This window comes from Engraulis encrasicolus, chromosome 2 (genome assembly GCF_034702125.1).
Source record: "Engraulis encrasicolus isolate BLACKSEA-1 chromosome 2, IST_EnEncr_1.0, whole genome shotgun sequence".
NCBI lineage: Eukaryota > Metazoa > Chordata > Actinopteri > Clupeiformes > Engraulidae > Engraulis > Engraulis encrasicolus.
In genome coordinates, this window is record NC_085858.1 from 53,820,337 (window position 1) to 53,846,259 (window position 25,923).

General features: G+C 42.2%; 4 protein-coding genes across 7 annotated transcripts in view; 3 read left to right on the plus strand and 1 right to left on the minus strand.

Moving 5' to 3' along the window:
* The window catches only part of LOC134441341 (TOM1-like protein 2), a 49,279-nt gene extending 48,139 nt beyond the window's left edge, over nt 1-1,140 (minus strand). For all 4 annotated transcript variants that reach the window (XM_063191628.1, XM_063191620.1, XM_063191613.1 and 1 more), the window contains exon 1: nt 1,034-1,140. In XM_063191628.1, coding sequence (XP_063047698.1) covers nt 1,034-1,085 — 52 coding nt within the window. In that variant the 5' untranslated portion in view covers nt 1,086-1,140. The remainder of the gene's footprint in view (nt 1-1,033) is intronic.
* A 459-nt stretch (nt 1,141-1,599) lies between these two features.
* Nucleotides 1,600-10,640, plus strand: drc3 (dynein regulatory complex subunit 3). The gene is made up of 13 exons (XM_063191660.1): nt 1,600-1,655; nt 2,848-3,039; nt 3,195-3,311; nt 3,802-3,968; nt 4,081-4,227; nt 4,579-4,698; nt 4,895-5,006; nt 6,202-6,377; nt 6,624-6,755; nt 7,379-7,449; nt 8,163-8,286; nt 8,843-8,974; nt 10,423-10,640. Exons 2-13 carry the CDS (start codon nt 2,880-2,882, stop codon nt 10,531-10,533), a joined length of 1,569 nt encoding a protein of 522 aa, XP_063047730.1. The 5' UTR covers nt 1,600-1,655; nt 2,848-2,879; the 3' UTR covers nt 10,534-10,640.
* A 1,092-nt stretch (nt 10,641-11,732) lies between these two features.
* Nucleotides 11,733-16,838, plus strand: gid4 (GID complex subunit 4 homolog). Its single transcript, XM_063191671.1, has 6 exons — nt 11,733-12,441; nt 12,997-13,056; nt 13,740-13,847; nt 14,828-14,929; nt 15,103-15,233; nt 15,690-16,838. The coding sequence occupies exons 1-6, from the start codon at nt 12,082-12,084 to the stop codon at nt 15,751-15,753; spliced, it is 825 nt and encodes a 274-aa protein (XP_063047741.1). The 5' UTR covers nt 11,733-12,081; the 3' UTR covers nt 15,754-16,838.
* Nucleotides 16,839-21,898: 5,060 nt separating this feature from the next.
* Nucleotides 21,899-25,923, plus strand: noxo1a (NADPH oxidase organizer 1a). The gene is made up of 8 exons (XM_063191648.1): nt 21,899-22,073; nt 22,185-22,265; nt 22,360-22,432; nt 22,693-22,876; nt 23,077-23,276; nt 23,454-23,561; nt 23,770-23,887; nt 24,285-25,923. Exons 1-8 carry the CDS (start codon nt 22,008-22,010, stop codon nt 25,111-25,113), a joined length of 1,659 nt encoding a protein of 552 aa, XP_063047718.1. The 5' UTR covers nt 21,899-22,007; the 3' UTR covers nt 25,114-25,923.

Here is a 25,923-nt window from a genome sequence, read left to right on the forward strand (position 1 = left end):
CAACACAAAACCACTGTTCACCACTGTCTGAGTTTGATAGTGAACGTTGTAGAAGGAAATGGCTCTTCCACAACTGCAGCAAGGCTGTCAAGAGTCATCTATCAACAAAACAAATAAGATCTAGCATAGGCTCCATCTTATCTTAACGTGATGATGAATGGGTCTTTCTTTAACCAGAAATTACTCGCAATGCGTGTTCAGATAAGAATGTGGGAGAAAGAGCAGCACAGTCTCGCGAATTCCATAAAATGACCCACCCCTTGGCACAGTCAGGGGACCTTTTGGCTTTGAAGAAAACCAAACCCAGTATCCTCACATCAATGGGTTTTGTTATCACTGTGAGTGCTAAGTTTGATGAGAACTCGTGCCGCAAGTAGTCTATTGTGATATTCTAAAAATTATGAAAGCTTCTGGGATAGCTTCTAAATCCAATGGCCACATTACGAATCTCTAGGGACCACCTCAACATCCGCCTGAAATAGAAGTTAGGCTACACAACTTCGAAGTGTGTTGTAACAATGTAGTTACATGGCGTACGAGTGTACTATTCTATGAGGGTGACGAGTTGACGACCTGCGTGGTCTTTAATGATTAAAACTTGCTCGCCTTGCCTCATCAAGCTACCGGACTACAGCGCAGACCACGAAGATGTAAGCAGCGATATAACTGCGTTATCGCTAGCTTCTTGGATTTCTGCTCCTTTAGAAAATTACGAGGTGCCTCAGCAGGTCGTCAATGAGACGTCTGGCATGAAATATGTGAGATACAATATCTCATCCAAACCAATGTCACCAACCCACTGACAAGCGCAAATTAAATTCTTTCCTGTTAGCCTGCTAACTGAATGCTCAGCTGCTGTGTCAAAACCATACAATCTCTTGTATGGCTAGTTAGCAGAAATGCTAACAGGATGTAGGCTGCACATTCAGATGATGTGGCTGACACAATTTGCACAAACATTGGGGGCATCACAACTCTTCGATTACATCAATAGTACATCGCTACTGATATGTCTCTCAAAGTCAGGACTTACCAATACACTGGCCAACAGGAGTGCTGTAAGGATTCCCCAGCAAGAACTCCATCTTGATGACAACAAACAGTCTGCTCAGAGTGAAGGTGGGAGACAGCGCGGCTATGCGGCTCCCGCCTATGATATGGTTTGATTGGCGAACAGGCGGCAATCTTATGTGTGAATGGATAGTTCAGATGTCAGTCAAACTTGTCAGCTATGTTCAATGAAACTGGTGTAATGTATTTGTAGCAAATCATATCTTGCACGTAAAGTACCCTATTGTTTTGAGTGTGTTTGTTTGCGCTTGCTTTTAAATAACAAATGTGCTGTACATCTGACACATATTGATTCCATTTGCATATTAAATACAATTTGCAAAAAATAAATAGAAAATTGTCAGGAATGGTAATGTCATAGGGAGATTATTTCGCTATTTACTCAGAAAATAAATCGTCGTGGAAAATATCCATACCTCCTAAAAATGCGACAAATCTAGACGCTTGAAGAAGATTGTGAGTAGTTATTGGAGCTTACGCGTGACATTTTGCGGAACGAACGTGCCCATGAAAGAACTTTTGCCGTCCGCCTTGTTGCCACGCAACGATGTCCGCGTCTGTTGGGGCCAGCTCTCTTCCGTAAGGTAGGCAATCGACTATCTTGATCATTTGATTTTGCGATCAGTTTCTTTACGTTACGAACAGTTTACTTCTCTTCCCATTCTAGCCTAACAGGTGGCTCACTTGTTACTGCACGCCTTCGGTTGCTGAAATAACTTTTACCTTTTTGATTGCTTAGCATGTGCAATGTCAATGTGCACTATAGTTTCCCCAGAATATAGCCAGAGATAGAGAGATAGGCCAGAATCTCTGATATAGCTTTCCCTTTATCTAGCTTAGTCGTAAACAGCAAGATGAAGCACAGACGCAAATATCGCCAGCACATGAGCTACGCAGACGAAATTTGTTTATTTATTTAACCCCAGACGGTCAATGAGATAGGCCTACTCCAGAGTAGCCTAACCAAGATTGCAATTGGAAATGCATCTACAGCACAGTTTGTTAAAAGTGCAGGCAAACAGAGGAGGCACATAAAATAGCCTACTAACAAGCAGAGGAGGCAAGGATAGGCCTACACTAACCATAAACCTGGACAGATGGTGCAATCAGGATAGAAACAAGAGAGATTGCAAACCAGGCAGACAGCAGTAAAAAAAAAGAAATAAATACAGAAATAAACACTAGATATAAACCAACACTGACAGAAATGCAAGCAACATGAATGCATGGGATTTATATAGCAATAGAGCCCTATCTCACGTCTTTCGTGAAGTCTTCACGAAAATAATATATTAATTTTCGTGGTGCATTCACGTTTTTGCCCGCCTTTCGTGAAGTCTTCACGAAAATAATAGATTAATTGTCACGCTGCCTACACTCGGGACTCACTAATTCGACGCCCTTTCGGTACTTACGCCTTATGTCCCCTAAACCTAAACCTAAACCTAACCCTAACCTTAACCCTACTTAACCCTAAACCTAACCCTAACCCTAACCTTAACCCTAACCTTAACCCTAACCTTGACCCTAAACCTAATCCTAAATTGCTTGTTTGAAATGTTTGATTACCATGTGACGGTAGGCTACCGAAAGGGCATCAAAGGCAGCGTGAAAATTAATCTATTATTTTCGTGAAGACTTTACGAAAGGCGGGCAAAAACGTGAATGCACCACGAAAATTAATATATTTTTTTCGTGAATACTTCACGAAATGAGTGAGATACGGTTGGAGCAATGGCAGCAGTACATGATACCTATTTCTTCATATGTTTGCAGCTTACAACTGATAAGATCATCCATCCAGCAAGATGAGTAAATTATATGATGCCATAGAGCCTAGTGTGGTCAATGACCAGATGCTACAGAAGGCCATTGTGGAACAGGGACCACAAGGCACAGCAGGAAAAATTGCAGAGGAGGAGGGAATTGAATACATCGAAGTCACTCAATTGCGTCTACAATTCCTAAGTAAGGAGGGGAACACATGGATCATACATTAGCTTTCTTGTGGCTCGAATTGCATGATAAAAAACACATGATTCAGAAATAGCAGTGAAAAGTGAGTTGTTACATGATTCATTTGATGTGTTTTTGTAACATCATTCTGTTTGATCTCCATTTAGACATCTTAAAGATTGACAACCTATGGCAGTTTACATCCTTGACGAAACTTCAACTTGACAATAATATCATAGAGAAAATTGAAGGTCTAAACAGCCTGGTCAATCTTGTTTGGCTTGGTAAGTATTTGTAGAACTGTATTATTTGAAGGCTAGACAATAACTGTCCTGTCGTTTACATTTGTTGTAGTTCATAACGGATTACATCAGTGGTTCTTAACCTGGGGTGCGGGCACCCCCTGGGGGTGCGCCAGAGATTTCAGGGGGTGCACAGAATTTTGTTTCTGTTGAGGTGGTGACCAAAATTCTGCTTGCGAACATTATAATTAGACCAAATCAAAACCAAATTAAAACATGTTTTGGTCCCCATGTAAAGTCATTAAGGTATTGATTAATGTCTCAAGCAACAATCATTGTAATTCATCACTTAAATAATTTTTTTAGTGTGTATACACGTGTAGAAGTCTGGGTTGGGGGTGCGTGGCATATCTTGGGCACAGGTAAGGGGGTGCATTTAGAAAAAAAGCTTAAGAACCACTGGATTACATTACTTTGTTTTACTTTGTTTCTCTCTCTCTCTCTCTCTCTCTCTCTCTCCCTCTCTCCCCAGACTTGTCATTCAACAATATCGATACAATCGAGGGACTGGACAAGCTGGTAAAACTTCAAGACTTGAGCCTATTCAACAACCGGATCTCAGTTATTAAGAATCTCGACACACTCCTGAACCTTCAAATACTCTCGATCGGGAACAACTTCCTTTCTGAACTTGAGAATGTGAGTCCCAAAACCATCATTGGAAACTTGCAGCCAGACATTGCGACAACCTGCAACTTACAGTTTGATTTTGGTTTTGCCACTTATCACTGAACTCAGTCTCTTTCTTCAGATAATATATCTCAGGAGGTTCAAACAACTGCGTACCCTTAATCTGGCAGGCAATACACTCTGTAATGAGGAAAACTACAAAATCTTCATCGCTGCCTACCTACCAGATGTGGTCTATCTCGACTACAGGATGGTGGATGAGAAAACTGTGAGTAGTTGCCGTATGGAATGTGTCCAAAAAAGGTTGGTGTAAGTCAGTCCAAGTCTGTTGTCGCTGATGTGCTGTTTGTAGAAGGGACAGCAGAAACATTTGATGCAACCTACTGTAGACCAGACATTAGTGTATATGGAAATTAAATGGAAAGTTTGTTTCCGTGGCCAACTCAATTATTTCATTTGTTCCATTAACTTTTCTCATTCTTTTTTTCCAACTGATTGCATTTGGTGACTTCAACAACTACTTGACTATGGAGTGATTCACACCAAGCTTGCTGCTTCAGCTAATAAAGACATGTTCCTCCACTGTAGTGTAAAAAGTTAAGAATGGCTCTTTGTACAGCGTGAAGCAGCGTTTGCCAAGTACCAGTATGCCATAGAAGAAAAGAAACACAATGAAGCACAGGAACAAAAAGCCAAAGATGAAAAGGCAAAGCTTGAAGAGACCTTCCAACTGCATAAGGTACAGTGCATACTGCTGCAAACTCTCCACTAAACTCCACAGAACCTTGTCCAATTTCAATCTAGGCCCAACACTGTACCTACCAAATACTTAAACATACATTACCACTCTATGGCTTGTTTCACTCTGAATGGCATGGCCTAATGGCATGTCTGCATGTAAAAATACTGCAATCTACCTTTGTCTTTCTTCCCAGGATGCTTTTGTGGAGTACTTGGATGGACCTCATTTGTTTAACAGCATGTTTGCAGATGATGCTGATACTGCAAAGTTGACTTCTCTACCTGGAGTGCCCACATTGTGCGATGCATATCCTTACCCTGCACGTTACTCAGTATAAAATTGGGGCAAAAGGTTGTGTTGTGCTAAGTAGATGTCCAGATACTGTAGATTCAATCCATTGGACTACATCATTTTGATATAGCCTGGCTATCACCACTGGAAAGCTCATCTAAGCTTAGTCTGGACAAGCTGATGTGCAAGCAGGTTTCACAAAGGAGTGCACCTACCAAATGGGTATAGAGAAAGCCACCACTAATTACATCATTTATTCTTATAAAGTATGCATTGTTTTAAAACAAAACTACACCAAATGGTGCTTACTCACTCACATTATCATGTGACACCCATTGAGCGCAGTTACATGTGAGAAATATTCCGATTTTTTAACAGAATGGTGGCTGTATTCAGTTTGTGCACGAGTCATGTACTTTAAACTCTTTATTCCTTCCGAATCTGGCCGTGTTTCATGAATATTCCGGTGGCAGAACACCGTTTCACACATGTAAACGGAATATTCCAGAACAAATACTGAGAATATTCCATTTGACATAGGAATGCTCTGTACATGTAACTGCAGCCATTGAGTTCCCGAAAATTTGGGGATCTCTGAAATGGCAGTGATCTACAGCTTGACCACACTAACTTGATTGCAAAATTTTGTGCAGTGTCATAGGAAGAATTGGAGGCCCATTGCTTATTTCTCAATACATGCTTGGTGGCAGTGTTGGGCAGTACTGCATTACAAAAGTAATGAATCACTGTAATGCATTAGTTTTTGCTGTAATGCAGTAATGTAAGGCAAAAATCTGTAATATTTACTTAGTTACAATGCTAAATAACTTGAGTTACAATGCATTACAATGACCTGGATTTTAGTGGTATTCAGTGTGGTGGGTCAGAAAGAAGCTATTCCTGAACTTGGTAGTTTTTAGTCTGCATGCTGCCAAAAACACCTCCTGGATGGGGGGTGAAAATCACGACTCATGAGCTTGATTTACACCATAATAAATGGCCAGATCCATATTTAGGCCTACAGTACTTTTGGCGCAAGTAACTAAAGTTATCCAAAAGTAGTGTAATGCCTTACATTTTAAAAATAGTAATATTGTAGTGTAAGGGATTATTTTGAAAAGACAGCAACATGTAATCAGTAATGCATTACATTTTTTGAGTAACTTGCCCAGCACTGCTTGGTGGCAGTTTGGCCTTGACACAAAGCTACTTTCAGAACTCAGCTGGTGGCTCAATGCACCCAGCTGTTTGAGGTGGGCTTATCCAAACACGCGGTACGACAGACAGAAGTAAAGACCTTCTTCACCTGCCACAGTGAGGCTGTGACTGACAACCAAGGGAGATCTGCTGAGCTAGTCTACAACTTTGAGGCTGTCCGCAGACAGGTGTGCCTTCTATGTATGCGTAACAAATGTTACATTGAGTCACTTTGTTCATTTGGGCTCAGTATTCTATCAAAATCCCCACTTGGGTGATGTCTTTAAAGTATAACTACTTTTGAGACTTTACAGTAGTTTCTGTTGAGGGTTTTTTTTTGTTTTTTTGCTTCAAAATATGAGTTGGCTACACTGTGTATCAGTTTGTGATCTTCAACTTCCTGGGGTGTCTGATTTGTGTGTTGGAGAGAGTAGAGGATGAATGAGATCATTTCCACGACAGACAATGACATGATGGATGCCATGATTGACCAGTTGAACGAAGAGATCGACCAGCTCTACGAGATGCTGATGACCCTGGAGCTGCAGCTGGTCGACCAGCTCGAGGTGAGCCTGGAACCAACAACACAGGGAGGGACAAACTGGTCAGTTGCCCCGGGCCCAAATTCGGGTCCCTGTTACATTGTATATTCACCCATTTTAGCCTGATGCAGCGTATACTGTATGTTGTTTGACCTTTGGCGCCTGGAGCGACATACGCAGCACTCAGGCTTTTGAGATTTTGGCTTTTTAAATTAAAAATGTGGGTTTGTTAGAGCTGAATGAACACATTCTAATTTAAGATAAGGAGCAACTTGCAAAAATGCAACTTATTTTATGTTTTTATGTCCTTTGAAGTCTGAGATATTTAGGATTTAATAGGCAGAGGGCACCTTTTCCCAAAAAGGGCTTAGGGATTCAGCAGGCTTTTTTTTGCAGGCGCCTTGGGCTAAATGGGTGAAAATGGGTGGCCCTTTCAGATGATTTTGTCAACGCTGTCAGCGACTGCAAAGCTCTGCGAGCCATTATTATATTAGTCATTTTTTATTGTAGAAAAGAAATGAGTCTTCTGGAAAAATATGAAGCACTCAGGGTAGACTGAATTATACAACTAGAAAAAAATATGTTTATGGCATAGATCATATGCAGTGACCGAAACAAGACTAATCAAGTTGTCTTTACTTTCAAAGGATATCATAAAAGACTTCGAAAGGAACATCACAGACATGTGTACAGCATTTGTGGAGCACGTGCAAGGAGTATATCCTTTACCTGCTTGCCATCAGAATGCTTATTCTGGAATGGTTATTCTGTATTACTTTTGAAGACAAAAAATAGTGACACAACTTTCCCTTCATTGATGCACTCACAGGTAATTTAGAGCCCAACTCTCCTCTTGGCTTGAATTATAGTATATCAGTAATATAATCGAAGATGAAGATTTAAAGACATATGTAGTATTCATGAATTGGATGTCACAATTGACAGGTTTTGTGGCATGACATCGTAAATAAGATTTAGCCTGTTAATACTATTCCTATGAAAGGTTAGCTCCACTCCCTCACTCACCAAGCAAACATGCTCAGCAATTCTCTGCAAGGACAGGGTAATGTGGCCACAAGGCTGTCCTTCACTGACATATGGACATAGTCTCTGACCCCCAACTTTAATGGTACTGTATGTCCCAGACCCAATTCAATCTAGTGGGAAGTGGGACTCGTCCTACCTCCAACTACAAAGAGTGTACTGTACTGGATCTTCTATTTAAGTGAAGCAAACACAGGGTAACTCAACCTACTCCCACTTCAAAAATGGGAGTGGCTTGGATAAGTCCCACATCTCACTTCATGTGATGAAATCTGGAATACAGCAGAAGGATCTCTAGCTTGCCTTCTTGATACCACCTTGTTCCTCTGAGTTTCATCCCCATGTCCCCAAGCAGTAGTTCTGGATGGTTCCTTGACCCGGCAACACGTTTGCCCAGTGCAGAGACCTGGAGAACCACCACCACGAGAAGCTGCTGGAGATCGCCGTGGCAACGCTGGAGCGAGTGGCCAAGAACGAGCTGGAGGACGAGCTACCTGATGACGTCAGAATGGTCAGTATGCATTACATGTACACTAGACATCCCCATGACTTAACTTTCAACCAATCCTGTCTAGCTTGAGGAGTTAAAGAGTCAAATGGTGCTTTCCCTCATACGTAAAAATAAAAAAGTGAAAACACATGTGCAATTATTCACATATGACTGTACAAGTCTTACAAGGCACATTTTATAAAAGAAGTCCATTTCATTTATTGTATGTTTTTCTGAGAATATTTTAGCATGACACAGCTTGTGTAGATCATTTGTATGCAATATATACGTAATGTTTACTCTATTAAGAAAATCAATACAATATGGCACTTTACCACATATGCTTTCATTTTTGTTCCTAGAATGTGTGTGTCTGCGAACAAAATTAGACCACTTTAATAATATGTGCCATATATATTCTGTATTACTCATCTTGAGAGTTTCATGAATTTTTCTATTTTTTCATATGAGTTTTTGCAAGGACACTACTTATGTGCCTTCGTAGTACACTCAAATATATACTCCAAGAATGATGTGTTAAACTAAGTGCTCTGCTCTGTGACCTACTATATGGCAGCTGTTTGTGGACAAGGACACAGTCATCAATGCCATCAGTGCCTCCCATGATACTCACCTGCTCAAGATCGACAACCGGGAGGACGAGCTGGTCACACGTGTCAACAAGTGGCTGGGCGAACTCATGAAGACGGTATGAGGACCAGTGATCATCTCAGTCTGTCAAAAAAACAGTATGGGGGCTTACATGTAGTTGACTTTACCCCTTGGAGGAGACATTAGTGTCACTGTGGAGGACACATTAGCGTTAACAATAACATATACAACCATTGATTGTATATGGCCTATACTGCCGTGCAATACTAGAACGCAGTAACTCAAAATGGTCGAAATTTTTTTTATATCGGAAATCGGTTCTAAACTACCTCAATTGTCTTGTGTCCAAAAATGGTGGTCCAACACCGTCCCGTTTTGGAGAAAACTCATTTTGAAAGTGCAAAAATGACCCAAAAAAGGTTAAACAAAAACGCAGTAAATCGGCGAGTTACTGCTGCACGTTCCAATGGGACTGGTTTGGAAGTAGACAGTAATACAAGCTAAGAACGCAGTAACTCCTGCAGTAACTCCATTTTGTGGCAGTAATACCAGCCAAGAACGCAGTAAGTCGGTTTTTTGTGGCAAAAAGACACATAAATGTTGTTTTTTGGGGGGTTTTTTTGTGTGCATTAAATTTCTATCCTAAAAAAGCATTACCAGGAAGTGTCACCACCAATTTACCGACAACACAGTTGTCGCGCCATATGGAAAACTTTGAAGCCTTTTTTCTCAGTTTGCCGTTTTTAGAGTTACTGCGTTCTAAGATTGTACGGCAGTATGGCAGCCATGACTTAGTGGTTAGAGAGTTGGTCTTTCAGTCTAGGGGTTGCAGGTTTGAATCCCCCCTGACCTCTCCCTACATCTCCATCCATGGTTCATGCCCTTGAGCAAGGCACCTAACCCCACATTGCTCCAGGGACTGTAACCAATACCCTGACAAAAAATAACTGTAAGTCGCTTTGAATAAATGAAAGTGTCAGCTAAGTGTAATGTAATGTAATGTATATTATGTAAACAACGCTTGCATCACTCACATGAACTATGTACGGTGTACGCCCTCATCAGTAGCCTATCACTAAACATACGCTTTGTCCAAAAACACTGCCTTCGAAAGAAAGTCTTTGGTGGCTGAAATGCATCAAATCTCTCCCAAATCGGATAAATGTTGAAGTGTTGTATTCAGGGTTGCCCTTGGTTTTTCCCCATTTTGCAGGAAGCATATAAGTTGTCTAGCCACGTTTTAGAAAGGAAGTTATTGAATCATTACCTTGACACCTGATAAATAAATGTGATTTTATTCTCTGGTAGTAGAGACCACCGAAATCTTTTGCAGTAGTCATAAGCTTTTCATTTCAGATATACTGCACCACAATATTAAATGTATAGATCCGCACACATTCAACATTTAGGCCTGAACTAGTGAATAAATAACTTTACTCATACAATAAATAGGTCAGTAAAAAAATGAAAGGGGTTAGTAATAGTATAGTCATCATGTCTAACGTATCCATGTCTAATGTTTTCCTTTGTGCTTTGTTTCCCCAGGTCCATGCCAATGAAGGCAGTCGGAACCGCAGTCGCATCTCTGAGATCATCAACTACACAGATTACGTCAGAGAGCAGCTGGAGGTGCTGCTAGCTCAGGAGATGGAGTAAGGAGTAGTACATACAGCAAGGCCCAGCGGTGCTCAAAATGTAACAGTTTTTACCGATTTACACAAAATAAATCCAAAGATGTGTGTGCTTTTGCACTGTATGTTGAACTTGAGCAAAGCTTTGTTTTCTGAGAACATTTTGTTCATGGTGAATTGGTTAGCTCTTAGCTCAGGCCTGCATTGAGAGGAGACATTTTGTTTGAGCAACTCTGCCATCTACAGACTAGTAAAGAAAGCTGTTGTTGATGTTTTTTCTGCAAGTCAAGATACTGATATCTCAAGCAAAGTCAAATCCCTCAACCAAATCTTGCAAACCATTTGTGGATGAGCTTTATAATGGCATGTAGCCTATGTAATGTTGAATCAATGAATGAATTGCTTTGTCTATTTTCATGTAAAAACTTACGGAAACAGAAGCAACGGAAACCATACATTACAAGAAATAAATAAGCCCTGTCTTGGCCTAACGGTAGGGCACTCGTCTGCTATATGGCCAACCGGGGTTCGATTCCTAGCCGGGATCATTTGCCGACCCCTCCCGTCTCTCTCTCCATTCGCTTCTTGTCCACCTCTCATACTGTCCTGTCATCAATAAAGTAAAAAAAGACCCCAAAAAATCTTTAAAAGGAACAGGGATAGACACAAAGGCTTATTTCCATTGTGGTCCCTTAATGTTTTCCTGAATATTATATGTTCCGGAATGAATGCAGTGCTACGTTAATGTCCATTTTAATGTGCCTTGCCAAGTACGAGACTGTCACTATGAATTGTAAGAGGCTGAATTGTTTATTGAATACACATTATTTCTAATGAAGCCCAGTTTTCAGTGTTTGTGGGTGTGTATGCTTACAGTAAGGGCTGTTCATTGCAGGGTGTAACACCCTGATTTATTAGCATAACAAACTCCCAAGTGTCATGTTTTGGCTTGTTACATTTTTCTTTAAAAAGTTATCATCATTTATTACATCATCTATACTGTATATTTTGGAGCTCTGTATGACACTGTAAATAAAATGTTGGATGGATGTGACATGAATAGGCCTATGTACACCATTTTGCTACTGCTGTTGGTGGTGTTATTGTGGCGGTGGATGTGATATAGTGGGGGCATAGCCTATTACAGGCTTTGGGACTGTGACTCCAAAATGTTTAGAATGTCAAATTGCAGACAGGGCAAGAGTCATTCAGTGCGACCCCTCACCCCCTTCCTTGTGATGGGTAGCACAGTCCTGTCCAAAGGTCACACCTGATGTGAGTTGAGTTATCTCATCACCAGTGCAGCTGGGACTGGAAACATCCAGTGTACGCCAATAGACAGTCATGTGACAAGCCGCTGTGATGGACGAGTCGATGCGCCACCGCAACTAGGGCATCCACTAGCGATGATCTGTTGATATTTTTGTCCAAACATCTGTGGGAGAAAGGGAAGATACGAGTCGCCCGCTTTAATTGCTGGTTACATTTATTCCACTAGGGGCAGGCTACTTCATATACAACTGCAAGTTCAAACGACGCTAGTAGTCGCTACTAGTCCTGCAGCTGACTGTCAATGGAGCTACAGTGCATTAATTGGGGGGAGGCCGTGGACGAGGCCTTGTCAACGAAAAGTTACCAGATTTACATGTGTTCTCGGTCCCCTTCTCCTCCGCCGTTATACTCCCAAGGAGAAACGTGTGTTCCTGAGTCCGAAGAGAGCACCGCCGACGAGGCGGTCGACATGCCCGTGCGCACTGACGACGACTACACCAGCTCGTCAGAGGCCTGCACCGCCTCGGTCTCGCTCAACCCACCTCCCCCGATAAACACCGTGCAGCCGGGGGTGACCACTTCTCTTCTCTACGGTGGCGCACAGTTCCAGGGATACCAGAAAAGCAAAGGCAGCTCCTATGACGTGGAGGTAGCGCTACAGGTTAGTAACCTGGCAGGTATTAGCTCGCTGTTGTTAAATCTGACGATGTGCTGTGTATTAACGTTGCAAGTGATGCGCAAGTTAACATTGTAGGGTTCACCGAATGTCATAGACAGCAATTCATTCATTTCTTGTTGCGCGCCAAGTTTGCAGGCAGGCTGTGCGTCCTGTGGTTTTGAATTTGACATATCGCAAGAATGGCTGCGAAAATCTCCCTGTCAGTTACATAACCAGGTTATAAAGGCTGCATATTTTGTTTTTCCTAGGCTAGATTAGCCTACTGTCCTTGACTGTTGTAATTAATGAGTATGATGCACACTGTAGCCTAACGCCTTATCCACAACCCGTGGTTATCCAAATGATAAATTTACTTGCCAAACAGCTGATCGTTGGCATAACTAAGTGGATCCAATATAGAATATAGGTTAGTAGGATCTAATATTGCTTTGAACCCTAAATATAACTGTGGCTGTTTCGACTTGTATGTCACATACCAAACCCACTATTATGTCACATACCCATATAGCCCCTGACACGGTTTTTCTGTTGTTGCAGCATGTGACCATGCAGGACTCCTATCTGTGTGGATACCTGAAGATCAAAGGTCTTACTGAGGTGAGTTACTCACCCTTCGGCAATAATTTACCCCTCAACTTCACTAAACAGGTCCATACGTGACTCTTGGGGGAATGGATTGGTCGTGTGTGTAGCGCATGAAACTTGATAACTAAGCTTAATAGGCACATAGGCAGAAGCCTGGCCTGCAGTATCAGCATTGCTGATGTGTGCTCTGATAGTCAAGAGAGAGAGAGCTGCCAAAGAGGAGGATTGAGTTCATGGGAACAGTTCCAAATGGATATTTAGGTCAAGGTGTTGCCCCAGTTTCCAAATGTATGCTTACTCTTTTCTAAATCATGTACGCGTACTCTTTTTCAAATCATGTGTGATGCACTTTTTTTTTTTTTTTTAAATCATTTCAATGGAAGCAGCTTCAGGTTCCACATTAAGCCTATCATCAGTAGATCCCATATTTGTAGTGATCCGTAATGGTAGGCCTATGCCTACAGATCAGGAGCAAAAGTGGCATAGAAAGACTTGTTTTTTTGTGTACAGTACTGGCATTTGGCTGTCGCTCAAGCTAAGGTCAAAATTCAGACGTCAACAAGAGTGTTCAACTGTACACATCTCTGAGCAGTTTTTCAGTGTGTATATGCCCAGTCTATAAAAAACTTTTTTTCCAGGAATGTGCTTGTTGTTTATTGAACTAAATTGTGTATTTTCTTGTTAAACACACACAGGAATATCCAACTCTTACCACGTTTTTCGCTGGAGAAATTATCAGCAGGAAGTGCCCGTTCCTGACCAGGAAGTGGGATGCTGACGAGGATGTTGACCGCAAACACTGGGTATGGACCTCTTAATGGGTCGATACGGCCTTTTTGTGATAAACTTTTGATTGGGTTTGATTTTGGTTAACGCAAAACAAAAACAACATAAACAAACACAACCGTCCCTCACCATTACAACATTAAATTAAACCCAGAGAAGAGTAGAAAGAGAAAGGCGCCACACCTTGGTAAAGGATAATTGTCTGAAGATTTGTCAGCGGCCTTTATTCATTCATTTAGTCACATAGATGCATGTTTTTTTTTTACTTATTTACCTACTTAGTCCTTGCTTACTTGCTTCCTTCTTGTTATGACCGGTCCGTGTGAGAGGAGACTGGAAATGAGTGAGAGAGTCTGAGGGAAGGGTTGGAAATGTCCCTGGTCGGACTTAAACCGAGGTCCCCATGTGCATGCAAACCCATTTACTGACGGGTGCACCACACTACAGCACCTTCAATGCCCTTTGACTTTTTGTACTCTCTGCAACATACTGCTTTACTCTGAAATCTTTCAGTTTCATTATGTGTACTCAGCATTCAGTGTTTTTCAAATAATGGTTTAGTTTTTGTTGTGCAAAGAGATCCTGACTTTCACAAGGGCTGTAGTTCCGCACAGCCGCACGAGCTCCACTCACTAGGTCTGGTCAAGCGCGTGTTTGATTTGTTTTCAGAAGGCATGGCTTCATTTACTATTTGTCTGTCCTTGCCATCAAGAGATTCCCTCAAAATCATTGTCAGTATGTGGTAGTAGAGTCGCAAATGCAGTTGTTGCATGACTCCTTGATGCAAGCCGCCATTGTTGCTGAAACAACAATCATGACGACAAGCTCCAGACTGGAGAGCTTCCCAAAATCCTAAAAGACTCTATGTCCTGTGCAGAAATGCACGGGTCTGGCGAGAGCTAGGCTAGTACAAAGGGTCCTCTTTTGAATAAGTTTTTGTTAATGTACAGCCATTTTCTCACACTTACCTAACTGCAAATGACTTGTTGTGTTCTAGGGGAAGTTCCATGCCTTTTATAAGTATGCCAAGACGTTTAACTCGGACGACTTTGACTATGAAGATTTGAAGAACAGTGATTTTGTTTTCATGCGCTGGAAGGTGGGTTTCAGCATTTTGCCTTCTATTCCACGTTTCAGAAGCTTGTGAGATGTGACCTGTTATCACAATAGCACTGTGATTTGTGTTCTGTATTTAGTTTAAAAAAGGATGAAAACAGTACAGTAAATGTCCAAACGAGTGTAACCCTTTTCTTGCCCATTTGTCCCAAACAGGAGCAGTTCCTAGTACCTGACCACACTATTAAGGATATAAGCGGAGCGTCCTTTGCAGGATTCTACTACATCTGCTTCCAGAAATCAACAGCTACCATAGAAGGATACTACTATCACAGAAGCTCAGAGTGGTATGTACTGTTTCACCTCAGAGGGTGTATAATCCTCCTACTGATCTCATCACAGGTGCAACTAAAAGTCAAAGTCAGAAAATGGGACCATGTAAACTATTTTTTGACCCCCATAGCTGCAGATGAACTTCACTGATCTCAAGTTTGACATGCATGACATAAAGGAACATGCACACTATGAATGAAAAGAACCTAGACATAAAAGAACATACACAGTTAGTTGTATTGGTTGTGGTGCACTATAAAAATGAGGTGCAGTGTCACTAATGCAAAGGCTTAAAAAAAGATGAAGTTAACAATGATCCTCATTCGGGTTCAGTAGATGCTCTCTAACATGGAGCTCAGTAACGTCGTCTAATAGCAGATAAAAGGACCGGCATTAGGTAGGCTATTAGTAGCCCAAAACCTGCCCCTGACCCTGTGTTTCTCTTCTGTATGTGTATTTGTATGGCGCAGGTACCAGTCCCTCAACCTCTCCAATGTCCGCCAATACAGCACTGGCATTTATGAGTTTCGGTGACACTTTGCTGCCCAATGGGACTTGAACTGGGTAGAGGTGACGGTGGCGGTGTGGGGCAAAGGGTGGACATGGTGCCAACGTCCAGCCAGCCAGAACTACTGGCAGCAGAGAGCCCTGGAAGGTCGGGTAGGGGATGTAGAGGATTGGGTGGTGCACAGGAGCCAGGGTCTGGGAGGGAGACACGGCCAGGCCCCCCTTTCTCTGCAGACTGGACACGCAAGAACCTCCAGGAGGAGACAGGAGCTGTCTGGGGACACATGGGAATTGGCTGGCACACAGCAAGCTTGGGTTCTTTTTGAAGACATATTTATATCTATCTATCTTACACACACACTTTCTCTCTCTCTCTCTCTCTCTCTCTCTCTCTCTCTCTCTCTCTCTCTCTCTCTCTCTCTCTCTCTCTCTCTACTTCTCAGTGTGTGGGTTTTTCAGCCTCTTTTTTACTTACAGCATTTTTACGGTTTTCTTATTTTGATTTCTTTTTTTTAAACTGTGTTCAGAGAGGGGAGTTACAAGCTTTCATGTTCTATGGTGACATCGTGTTTTGAACAGGTTGACTCTGTGTGATACCTGTATAATGGTCGAGTATGAAAGAAAGGGAGGGGAGGAAAAGGATTTGTATTTTTAATATATTTTTAAATAGTTTATCTAATATGCTAAAGGATGCATCATTGCTAGAGTTTGAGAAGGTAGTGAGTTGTTAGACTCTCCACTAATCCAAAATACAGCGGTGCCAGGGACAGAGGCAAGGCGAATTCCACCTCATTACAACAGATTGGACCGCTGAAATTATTCTGAAAGCATTATTTTAAAGTTCAAACAAATACTTATTGTGGCTTTAAGAGAGTTGTTACCAGCATGTAGCCATCAGCCGGAGTGTAGTGGGAAACTAGTGGGGACTATACTTACTGTAGCGAAAGGGTGTAGAGTTGCCCCGCCGGTACTAGAACCCAGACCTTCTCGGGTACCCTACTGGGGCTCTGACCGCTACATGGCCACTCCATCACACTTCCATTGCAGTATTATATCTGTCAAAAACTGTGCTCCAAGTCCTTTTTACAGAATGTGTGTGAGAGAGAGAGAGAGAGAGAGAGAGAGAGAGAGAGAGAGAGAGAGAGAGAGAGAGAGAGAGAGAGAGAGAGAGAGAGAGAGAGAGAGAGAGAGAGAGAGAGAGAGAGAGAGAGAGAGAGAGAGAGAGAGAGAGAGAGAGAGAGAGAGAGAGAGAGAGAGAGGATCAGTGATGGAGGTCAGTGAGCCAAGGTAAGGTACTGCAGGTCTCATCAGTGTGTAATGTAGTAGTAACAGAATAACACACATGTTTCTATGCAACCAGTGTTCTGGGAAAGTTATGTTGTCATTGTATTAACCATTAACACTGGAGTATTCATTTGACAATCTTAACCATGAGAAAAAAATGTGATTATATCGTGTGTATATTTTGTGAATGTGTGTTGTGAATTTGGTTAGGTTTTTACATTGATATATTACCAAAACATTTTTAACACACAGCACTATGAAGCGGTCATAATATTCACATTTTGGGAAACATTTAAATTGTGATTACATTCCCTCCCACCAAAGAAAGTGAGAGAGATGTGTCCAGATGTAATGTTCAAACGTAAAGCACAGTCTCGCATGGAGAGACGATGGCAGAGAACACACCATAAGGTGTGTGTGTGTCCGTGTGTGTGTCCGTGTGCGCGTCTGTGTGTGTGCGCGTCTGTGTGTGTGTGTGTGTGTGTGTCCGTGTCCGTGTGCGCGTCTGTGTGTGTGTGTCCATGTGCCCATTTGTGTGCACGTGCGTGTGTGTGTGTGTCTATGTGTTAATGAATGTATCCCTCCCTGAGTAAAAGAATCAAAGAGCAGAGAGACTTGCTTGGTTTATACTGTGTCGCAGCGTGCTGCACAGCTGCCCCTAAATCAGATCACCGGTGCCTAAGTTGTGAGCATACTCTACTCTGTATGCCCACATCATGGAGGAGGAGGAGGTTGAGGAGATTGTTTGTTTCAGTCAAGACATTTGTACAAAAACGTAAATGAATAAATGCTGTTTTAACAAATTGTCTGACCATCACTGAGTATGTCATTTGTATGTATTTCTTCATGTCTACATGCAGTATGTATTTGAAGAGGGGCGCTCATGAAGGGATGGCATAAGTTATGCATAGCCAATACAATACAAATTTCCATTAAAGGGGTATGCCACTATTTTGGGGCTTAATACAGTTGAAATCGTTGGCTGGGGTTTATAAAGGTGGTAAAGTGTCTTATTTTTCATGTTAAGCGCTGTCTTGCTTTAAGACAAGTTAAAAGAGGGAATATGTCGCTAAGCTAGTGAAAGTCAATGTATCCGTGTAGCATTGAAGCACATAAAGGTCTACTTTAAGCCCATTAAGCTTTAAATGCAGTTCTGCTGTGAGAAAACCGTAATGACAAAATTGGGGGTTTTATGTCATGTCTGATAAATTAAGGCACATGTGACCACCATTAGATGGCAGTAGACCTGTATGTAATTGCTTGGCTCTCAGTTTACAAAGTGCTGCTGAAAAGCTCCTGAATATTCCTTGCAGTTTAAATGGTGTCATGAAATAATAATAATAATAATATTGGTATGGTTGAAAATGTATTTCTCAGAATGAAAAGTATATGTTTGGTTTATAATGTCTCTCTTTCAAAAATCAAAAGACATTGAAGATGGACAGGGAGATGGGTTAGGGTTGGGGAAATTGATTGATTGCTTTATTGACAACACATCAGTTATCTTCTATTAGAAGCACTGTTCTTCCTGTGGTCAAAAATGACTCAGGCTGGACTCGAACCTGGGTCCCCATGTGCGAGTAGCAGCCCGATTGCCACGATACATTAATGCAATGCAATGCCCCTCCCAATTTCTCTTTGATGACTCAGGTCACCAAAAGTTTAGCACATTTCCCCTAGCTCTCCTCTATTCAACTGGTCAGTCATACAGCATGAAACATTCTCTGATAATATCATGACTTATCATGGTTTGGGATATGGATTCAAGAGTTTTTTTTTATTTCACAAAGTAAGCAGTGGACAGGAAATTTCTGAGGAATCTGATATGTGAAGTATTGACAAAAGAGTGACTGCACTGAACTTGTGCAATAGAGGAATCTGCACTCCATTGTGAGGACCAAGGACCATTCACTTTTTGCAGCTCCACAATGGCTGAAAGGTTTTGGGGAAGATGCCATACTGATCTTATTTTAAATATGGGTATTATGACCAGCCATTTAACAGTACAGTAAATTTGTTTCGAAATATGCTTTGTGTACTTGATTTAAAGGGGCTAGAGTTTTGGTTCAATAGCTCTGGTGAAATGATGACACTCAAGAACATTTTGAAATTCTGTCCAGACATTCAGTGGGCCTACTTAAAAAAGGAACGTCTGGCTGAGGGAAGGAGGCTCTAATCAGACTTTTTCTAGCACTCTGAGCCACAACAAAAAACAAAAACAAAGAAGTGAGTAGAATTTGAGGTTCAAGGGCAAGGCAGAAAGGACTCGGAGGAATCAGTTTATGCCTGAAATCATTGAAATATTTGGACATTATAGTGACTTATTGTCCACGTTATTAGGCCACATTGAGAAACACTAGTTTTCGGTGCTCTACAGCGTGACAGAAGAGTAATCATATGGTGAAGCCAGTAGCTGAGCGTTGGGGGGTCTTTGGGGCCAGGAACCCCGGGCCTCAACACTTTGTGGGGCCCCCTGCCAATGGCTTTCGATCGCCTTTTACAATATTTTGTGGGCCCAACGCCATTAACGCACACAGTTCTATGTGTTTTATGTAAGATATTTGTTTATAATGCGCAGAACAGTGTCCTATACAGGTCAGTGCTGCCTTACTTGTCATGTGTGACTGTTACTGAAGATTACTGTGGCATTTTGAAATTGTAAATGCCTTTATTGCTGGTACTTTTTGGCAGCCTGATCTCCGAAAATTCCAGCCTGATCTCCGAAAATTCCAGCCTGATCTCCGAAAATTCCAGCCTGATCTCCGAAAATTCCGTGCTCCTGGACACGGATGTTAAGGACACAAAATCCGTGTCCAGGAGCACGGATTTTGTCAAAATTCTGTGCTCCTGGACACAGAATTGTTTTCCGTGCTCCTGGACACAGAAGTGCTTTCTATAGGCTATTACCACAGCACTGTGTAACTCTATCATTAGAAAATACATACCAAATGCTAATTCTAACAAAATAATGCTATAGCAATTTAAGTTGTGCCCTGACCAAAACATTCCCTAACCTTAACCTGTCATTAAAGACATATTTTTGAGAAATATATTTTCCAGTTGGTTGCTAGGCAATTGAAATCATATAATGAATGAAAGAAAACTAGCTGTGCCCAGATCAAAACAATCCCTAACCCTAACCTGTCAGTAGGAAAAAAAAAATTTGGAGAAAAAATATTTGAAATTAGAAAAATCCTGAGAAAACACAAGACTGTGGAAACATAGAGCTGTGGGATTAGCCTATAGACAGAGCACTTCTCTGTGTTAATCGCGGAAAACAATTCCGTGTCCAGGAGCACGGAAAACAATTCCGTGTCCAGGAGCACGGAATTTTGGCAAAATCCGTGCTCCTGGACACGGATTTTGTGCCCTTAACATCCGTGTCCAGGAGCACAGAATTTTTGGAGATCATGTTGCAGCGGGCCTAAGACACATCCCCCCTCACTAGACGACTAGACTATATAGGCCATGTTGTGTTTTGTGTGTCTTTAATGTGCATTTATATGTGGATTGTGGAGAAGTATCATGCAACACAAATTTCTGTACAAACAGACAATAAAAGTTTATCTTATCTTATCTTATCTTATCTTACAATACCAGTGCTCTGCCCCTGTGTGAAGCACAAATATTTAACTTGTGTCAAACGGACTGGTCCGAACTATGAACATGCTCAGTTGGAGCAAAAAGGAATGAATTGATTATTATCATAGTTGATATTTACCATTTATATGACTCTGTAGCACTACTCACACTGTACAGAGTTCAAACAACACTTTCAAAATGGGAATGATCTCAGTTAAATCCAACATATTAAAATGCCCACACTGAGAGAGCGTGTCATGGGTCAAGACACACAGAGCCAAAGCTAATTTCCTCTTCGTTGTAATGTAATGCAACAGTCTCAGGAAAACATATTCAGAGTTGTAAAGTAGAAGAAGGAGAATCCTTACATATGTAATTAATTACAACACTAGTAGTATGATAACTGCAAAGTTGAAACGATATAATATCATACCACTAGAGTTGTAATTACATTTGTAAGAGTACGAGTTTTTCTTTATAGATCTCTGGGCTCAACACCTATGTTGGAGGCAGCATAGCATAAGATGTTAACTACAAAGCCCGAGACAATATAACATGAGAGATTATTTTTCAGAATGGTCTTCCAACTGGACTAAATTGTACTTTACGCGCGAAATTACGCGCGTTTCCAAAGTCCAAGCAGTGGGCACGACGACGAATAGCCTATAGAGAGAAGTAGCTTGGCTCTGTCTCCAGCTTGATATCTGTGATTAAGAAATAAAGGTGGACAGCGACCTGAAAGTAAGTAGGCCTATCTGATGTCAAAGATCTAGTAGACACTCTTAAACTTCAGTCCGAGAGGCATGCGCAAAATGCGCATTTCAACTCCCCCACCATGTTGTGAGTAACAATGTACAAATAATAAGAAGAATGATAATGATAATTGTCGTTCTTGTTTTATACAGGTTTCTTTTTTTCTCGGTGTGGCAACCTTCACAACCCTTTCAATTGAGCACCTGCTCAAATACTTTGATATGAGCTCACCCAACACCACGAGCTTGTCAATGCCGCCTGTAATCACGATGCCTATATTTGTGGGCTGTCGTGTAGGCTACTGTAAATTAATGTGCCTAGAGCAATGGTTAGGCATTGATGTCAATTAATACCATATCACCCTCGTATTTTTTCCGTTCACGCACGGAAAACCTTACATTACATGGCATCCGGTTGACACCAATATTGATTGCCGTACTTTCCCGGTGCGTTTGGATAGAGAGAACGTGCAGGTGAGAGGATGGTTATCAACGTCACTTTCCAACCACGCCTTTAACTGTTCCTCTCAGTATAAAGACTCCTGGGCAGATACACAAGTGACGCAGCTGTCTTCAGTCAGACTGACTGACACTTCTTACATACGCGCACACGGCTCTGTAGAAAATATTTTTAGGCGACACCACTGAAAAAAATCACATAATATGGACAATCAAAAGTATGCCGTGAGCATCAAACTTATTGGGGTGATGCACAAAGAAACCGTTAAGGTATGAATATCTATTTCTTCTTTAAAACAGTGTTGGGGATTCTTTCCTTTAAATAACAATCTCGAGTAGTAACAATTTGCTAAGTTGGTTTGCTTGGTTCATTTCTTGTAGATGTACATGACTTCGGTGCTTTGGTCTGACGACAACGAAATGGTTGTGTACCGGTCCCTTCAAGATTTCAAGGACCTACATGTAAGTCATAGTATCCTGCCTTGCAAAAGTTGATGCTTGTGTCAGTGGTTAAATATGGGGACATATAGAAACAAGCATGTGCTGTCTTTTGCAGTGGAAACTGAAGAAAAGGTTCCCCCCACAAAACCCTCTGAAGAAATCTGAGAGACTTGTTCCAAAATTTAAAGGTGGGTTTGTTGGTTTGTTTCATTTTATATGTTTACAGACAGTCCCCTGAGATGAACCATCTCATTTGCGAGGGGGCTTGCTTATTTATTTATTTATTTATTCATTCATTTATTTAGGCTATTTATTTATTATGTAGCAGAACGCCAATTTATTACACAATATAGAATAAAATATGTCCAAAATGTTACACAATTGTGGTAATCAATAAAAGATTAATAACCAATGAAATCTAATGAAATTTTTTTTGCCTTTGTTTTAGCAAAGAAGGCAAAGAATAACGTTGGCAAAAAGGGCCCCAGCAAGTCTGTGCTGAGGCTGAAGGCCCTGGAGCAGTACTGCAATGACTTGCTGAACAGCGACAACCGTGTTGCTCACAGTGCTGACTTTCGGCAGTTCTTGCTTCCTAACAGCAAGGACATGTCACCAGAATTTTCCAAAAACAGGTACTCCTTATTTCCATACAAAATTATTATTATTATTATTAGTAGTAATAATAGTAGTAGCAATAACAGTAGTGTTATTATTATTGTTATCATAATTAATGTAAGAGGTAGTAGTAGATCTGTAGGCGTGGTAGAAGAAGTACCATTGCTGTGATCAAAATGTAGTAGCCAAATCTAACCAGACCACCATCTGCTTATAGCATTGTCATAATGCCATCAGAGGACGGTCTGGATGGCGCCGGTGGTAATGGTGACAGTAGCAGTGGTGGCAACGTAACACAGCCGTTTGTCACCGAGACCTATCGATGTGTGGCCCCATACGAGACCAAAGACACCAAGAACAAACCCTTCAAGGTGGACATTGATCAGACCGTGGATGTTCTCATCAAAGACAAAGCGGGTAAGGCAACCAAGTCGTTTTTCACAAGATCATCTCTTTCTTTTATGTGATGGGAGGCCTAGTTCATTCAAAAGGCATTCGATTACATTAGCCTTTATTGTCTCTATATGAGTGAAATGTTGATGTATTGATGTATTGTTTGCTATATTGTTTTCTAAACTTGTGCATGTACTGCAGGCTGGTGGCTGGTGGAGAATGAGGCGAAATGTATGGCATGGTTCCCTGCTCCGTACCTGGAGAAAGTGGATGCAGATATTGGAGACGACCTTGACAACACTGATGGAGGTACGTGGCCCATGAATAGGCTGCAAAGATAAGTCCATGACATGAAAGTAGTGGAACATGTTACACAGTACTTAAATGTATTTCTTCAAGTCTGTTTTGTGACATATGTAGCCACATAATGCATAATATTTACATAATGTTCGATTTTAAATGTCGTTGATTGAAAAATCCTGAACTCTGAAATTGATGTCTGTCTCTGTGTGTGCAGGAGTGTTGTATTGCTGCTCTAAGACGTTCAAAGCTAAGTCTTCCGACGAACTCTCTGTCGACATGGGCAGTGTGGTGGAAGTTCTCCAGAAATCGGAGAATGGATGGTGGCTTGTCAGGTATGACACATTCAATGCAATTTCCTTGCTAATGCAATGACCTACGTTGCAAGACACATCCTACACATTCGAGACTATACATCCAGTTACTCTCCACTCAATTGTGGGTCTTTATGTCCTCTTTTGTAAGCAATAATGGGCAACCTTGATTCATAAGCTACAATCCTACTGTCACATATTCCCGATGATCTGGTTTTACCTGTCCAAATGCCCTGAATTGGAGAGGTAGAACCAGCTCATTTGCAATAGGTGGTACTGGATTGTAGCTTCTGAATCAAGGTTGCCCATTACTGTTTGTAAGGCACGTTGGATGAAAGCACCTGCTAAGTATACGGCAATGCAATCTTCACAACACATGTACTGCAGCTAAACCAAGTTCTCCGTCTTATTTCATCAGGCACAATCGCAAGACGGGCTACACCCCGTCCATGTACCTACAGCCCTACAACAACCCGCGCGTCCAGCTGCTCACCGCCCAGAAGGAGATGAGGAGCTCCACCCTCAACCTGGCCCAGCTGCAGCAGCGCCCTGGCTCCCCCGGGGGGGCATCAGTAGCATCAGGCTTCCTCCTGGCCCCCTCCAGCCAGCAGCAGCTCAGCCGCTCCCAGGGCAACCTGCTCAAGCTCCCCGGCTCTGCCTCCTCCTCCCGCTCCCCGTCCCCAACCCTCACCCCACGCCTCAACCTGAAGGACCGGTACAAGTCCCGCTCGATGAACACGCTGGAGTCGGAAGACTCGCCGGACGCCATCTACCAGAATCCCCGAAGCCTGGGGGTCCCTAGTCTCCGGGTGGACCCGGGAAGCAGCCCTAACCTGGCCGCTGGAGACAGCATGGGCAGGGAGGAGAGCGTGGATAGAGGCAGCGAGGAGGGAAGCGAGGAGGGGGATGACAGTGAGTTCAGCTTCAGCGACGATGGCAGCACCTTCTCTGGCACGAGCTCGCTCAACGTGAGCCGCAGCGACCTGCGGGAGGAGCTCCAGCGTAGCCGCACGCCCGATCCCCCCACCAGGGCGGGCCTCAGCCCCGACAGCGGCCTGGGTGTGCCTGGGGGCCGCCTGATGCCCAGCCGCTCGCAACCCAACTTGGCCAACCTGGCCTCCACGCCCAAGGTGCCACCCAGGCCGCGGGCGAAGGAGCTGAGCCGCTGCACCACCGTCACCCGCAAGAACGCCATGGCCATCCAGAACCAGCGGGTACCTCAGATCGGCACCATCACCAGCTACTGAGGTGGAGCTAGAGGGTCAAGGGTCAAATGGACAGGGGTGTTCATACCGGCTTCAGAAATGCTCTGATTTCCTGACAGCCATAAGATGCAGAATTGTATTGTGAACCAACTGAACTTTACCAGCATCCAAAATGGTAGCAATGGGCAAGATATGTCATTCAATTTGGCTTCAGCTGGGTCTGGGTCTCCAGGATACCAGACATCCTGGTATCTGGTATCATTGTCGACTACGATGTTTAAAGGCCACGCTCATCCATAGTAATGACAATCCTTCACACAAATCACCAGACTGATGGATTTGATTATTTTGAGAGAACCAGTTTTAAGGCAGCATGGAGAAGGAATACGACAAGGTGTACGCTTTCATAAGCTGGAATTGATACAGTATGTGTCAAAAACTGTGACAGGCCTACAGGATTCGTGGCCAGTGAACAATAGGAATATTCAAATTCTTCTAAGGACTTCATGGCGATAGTATCAGCAGATTGGACAAGCTGTTGGGGCAATTCCCTTTGCAAAAGGCAGACTTTTCAGGACTTTTTTTCCCAACAAAACTCTTAATTCTGCAGTTGGTGGACATGTGGTTGTGCAAATAGGTCCATATAGAAAAACTACATCAATGTGCCTTATGGGAGTCTTTGTTTAGTTTTGTTACCTTTATAAAAGAAAAAAAATCCATAATGGAAATTATGGCTATGCTTTCTATGTATTGCTCTTTATGTGAATTTTGAATAAAAACATACCTGCTTCTACAACTTCACTATTTGTCAGTGTTGTGGATGACACCAGGAAGCATTTCATCAAACTTCCT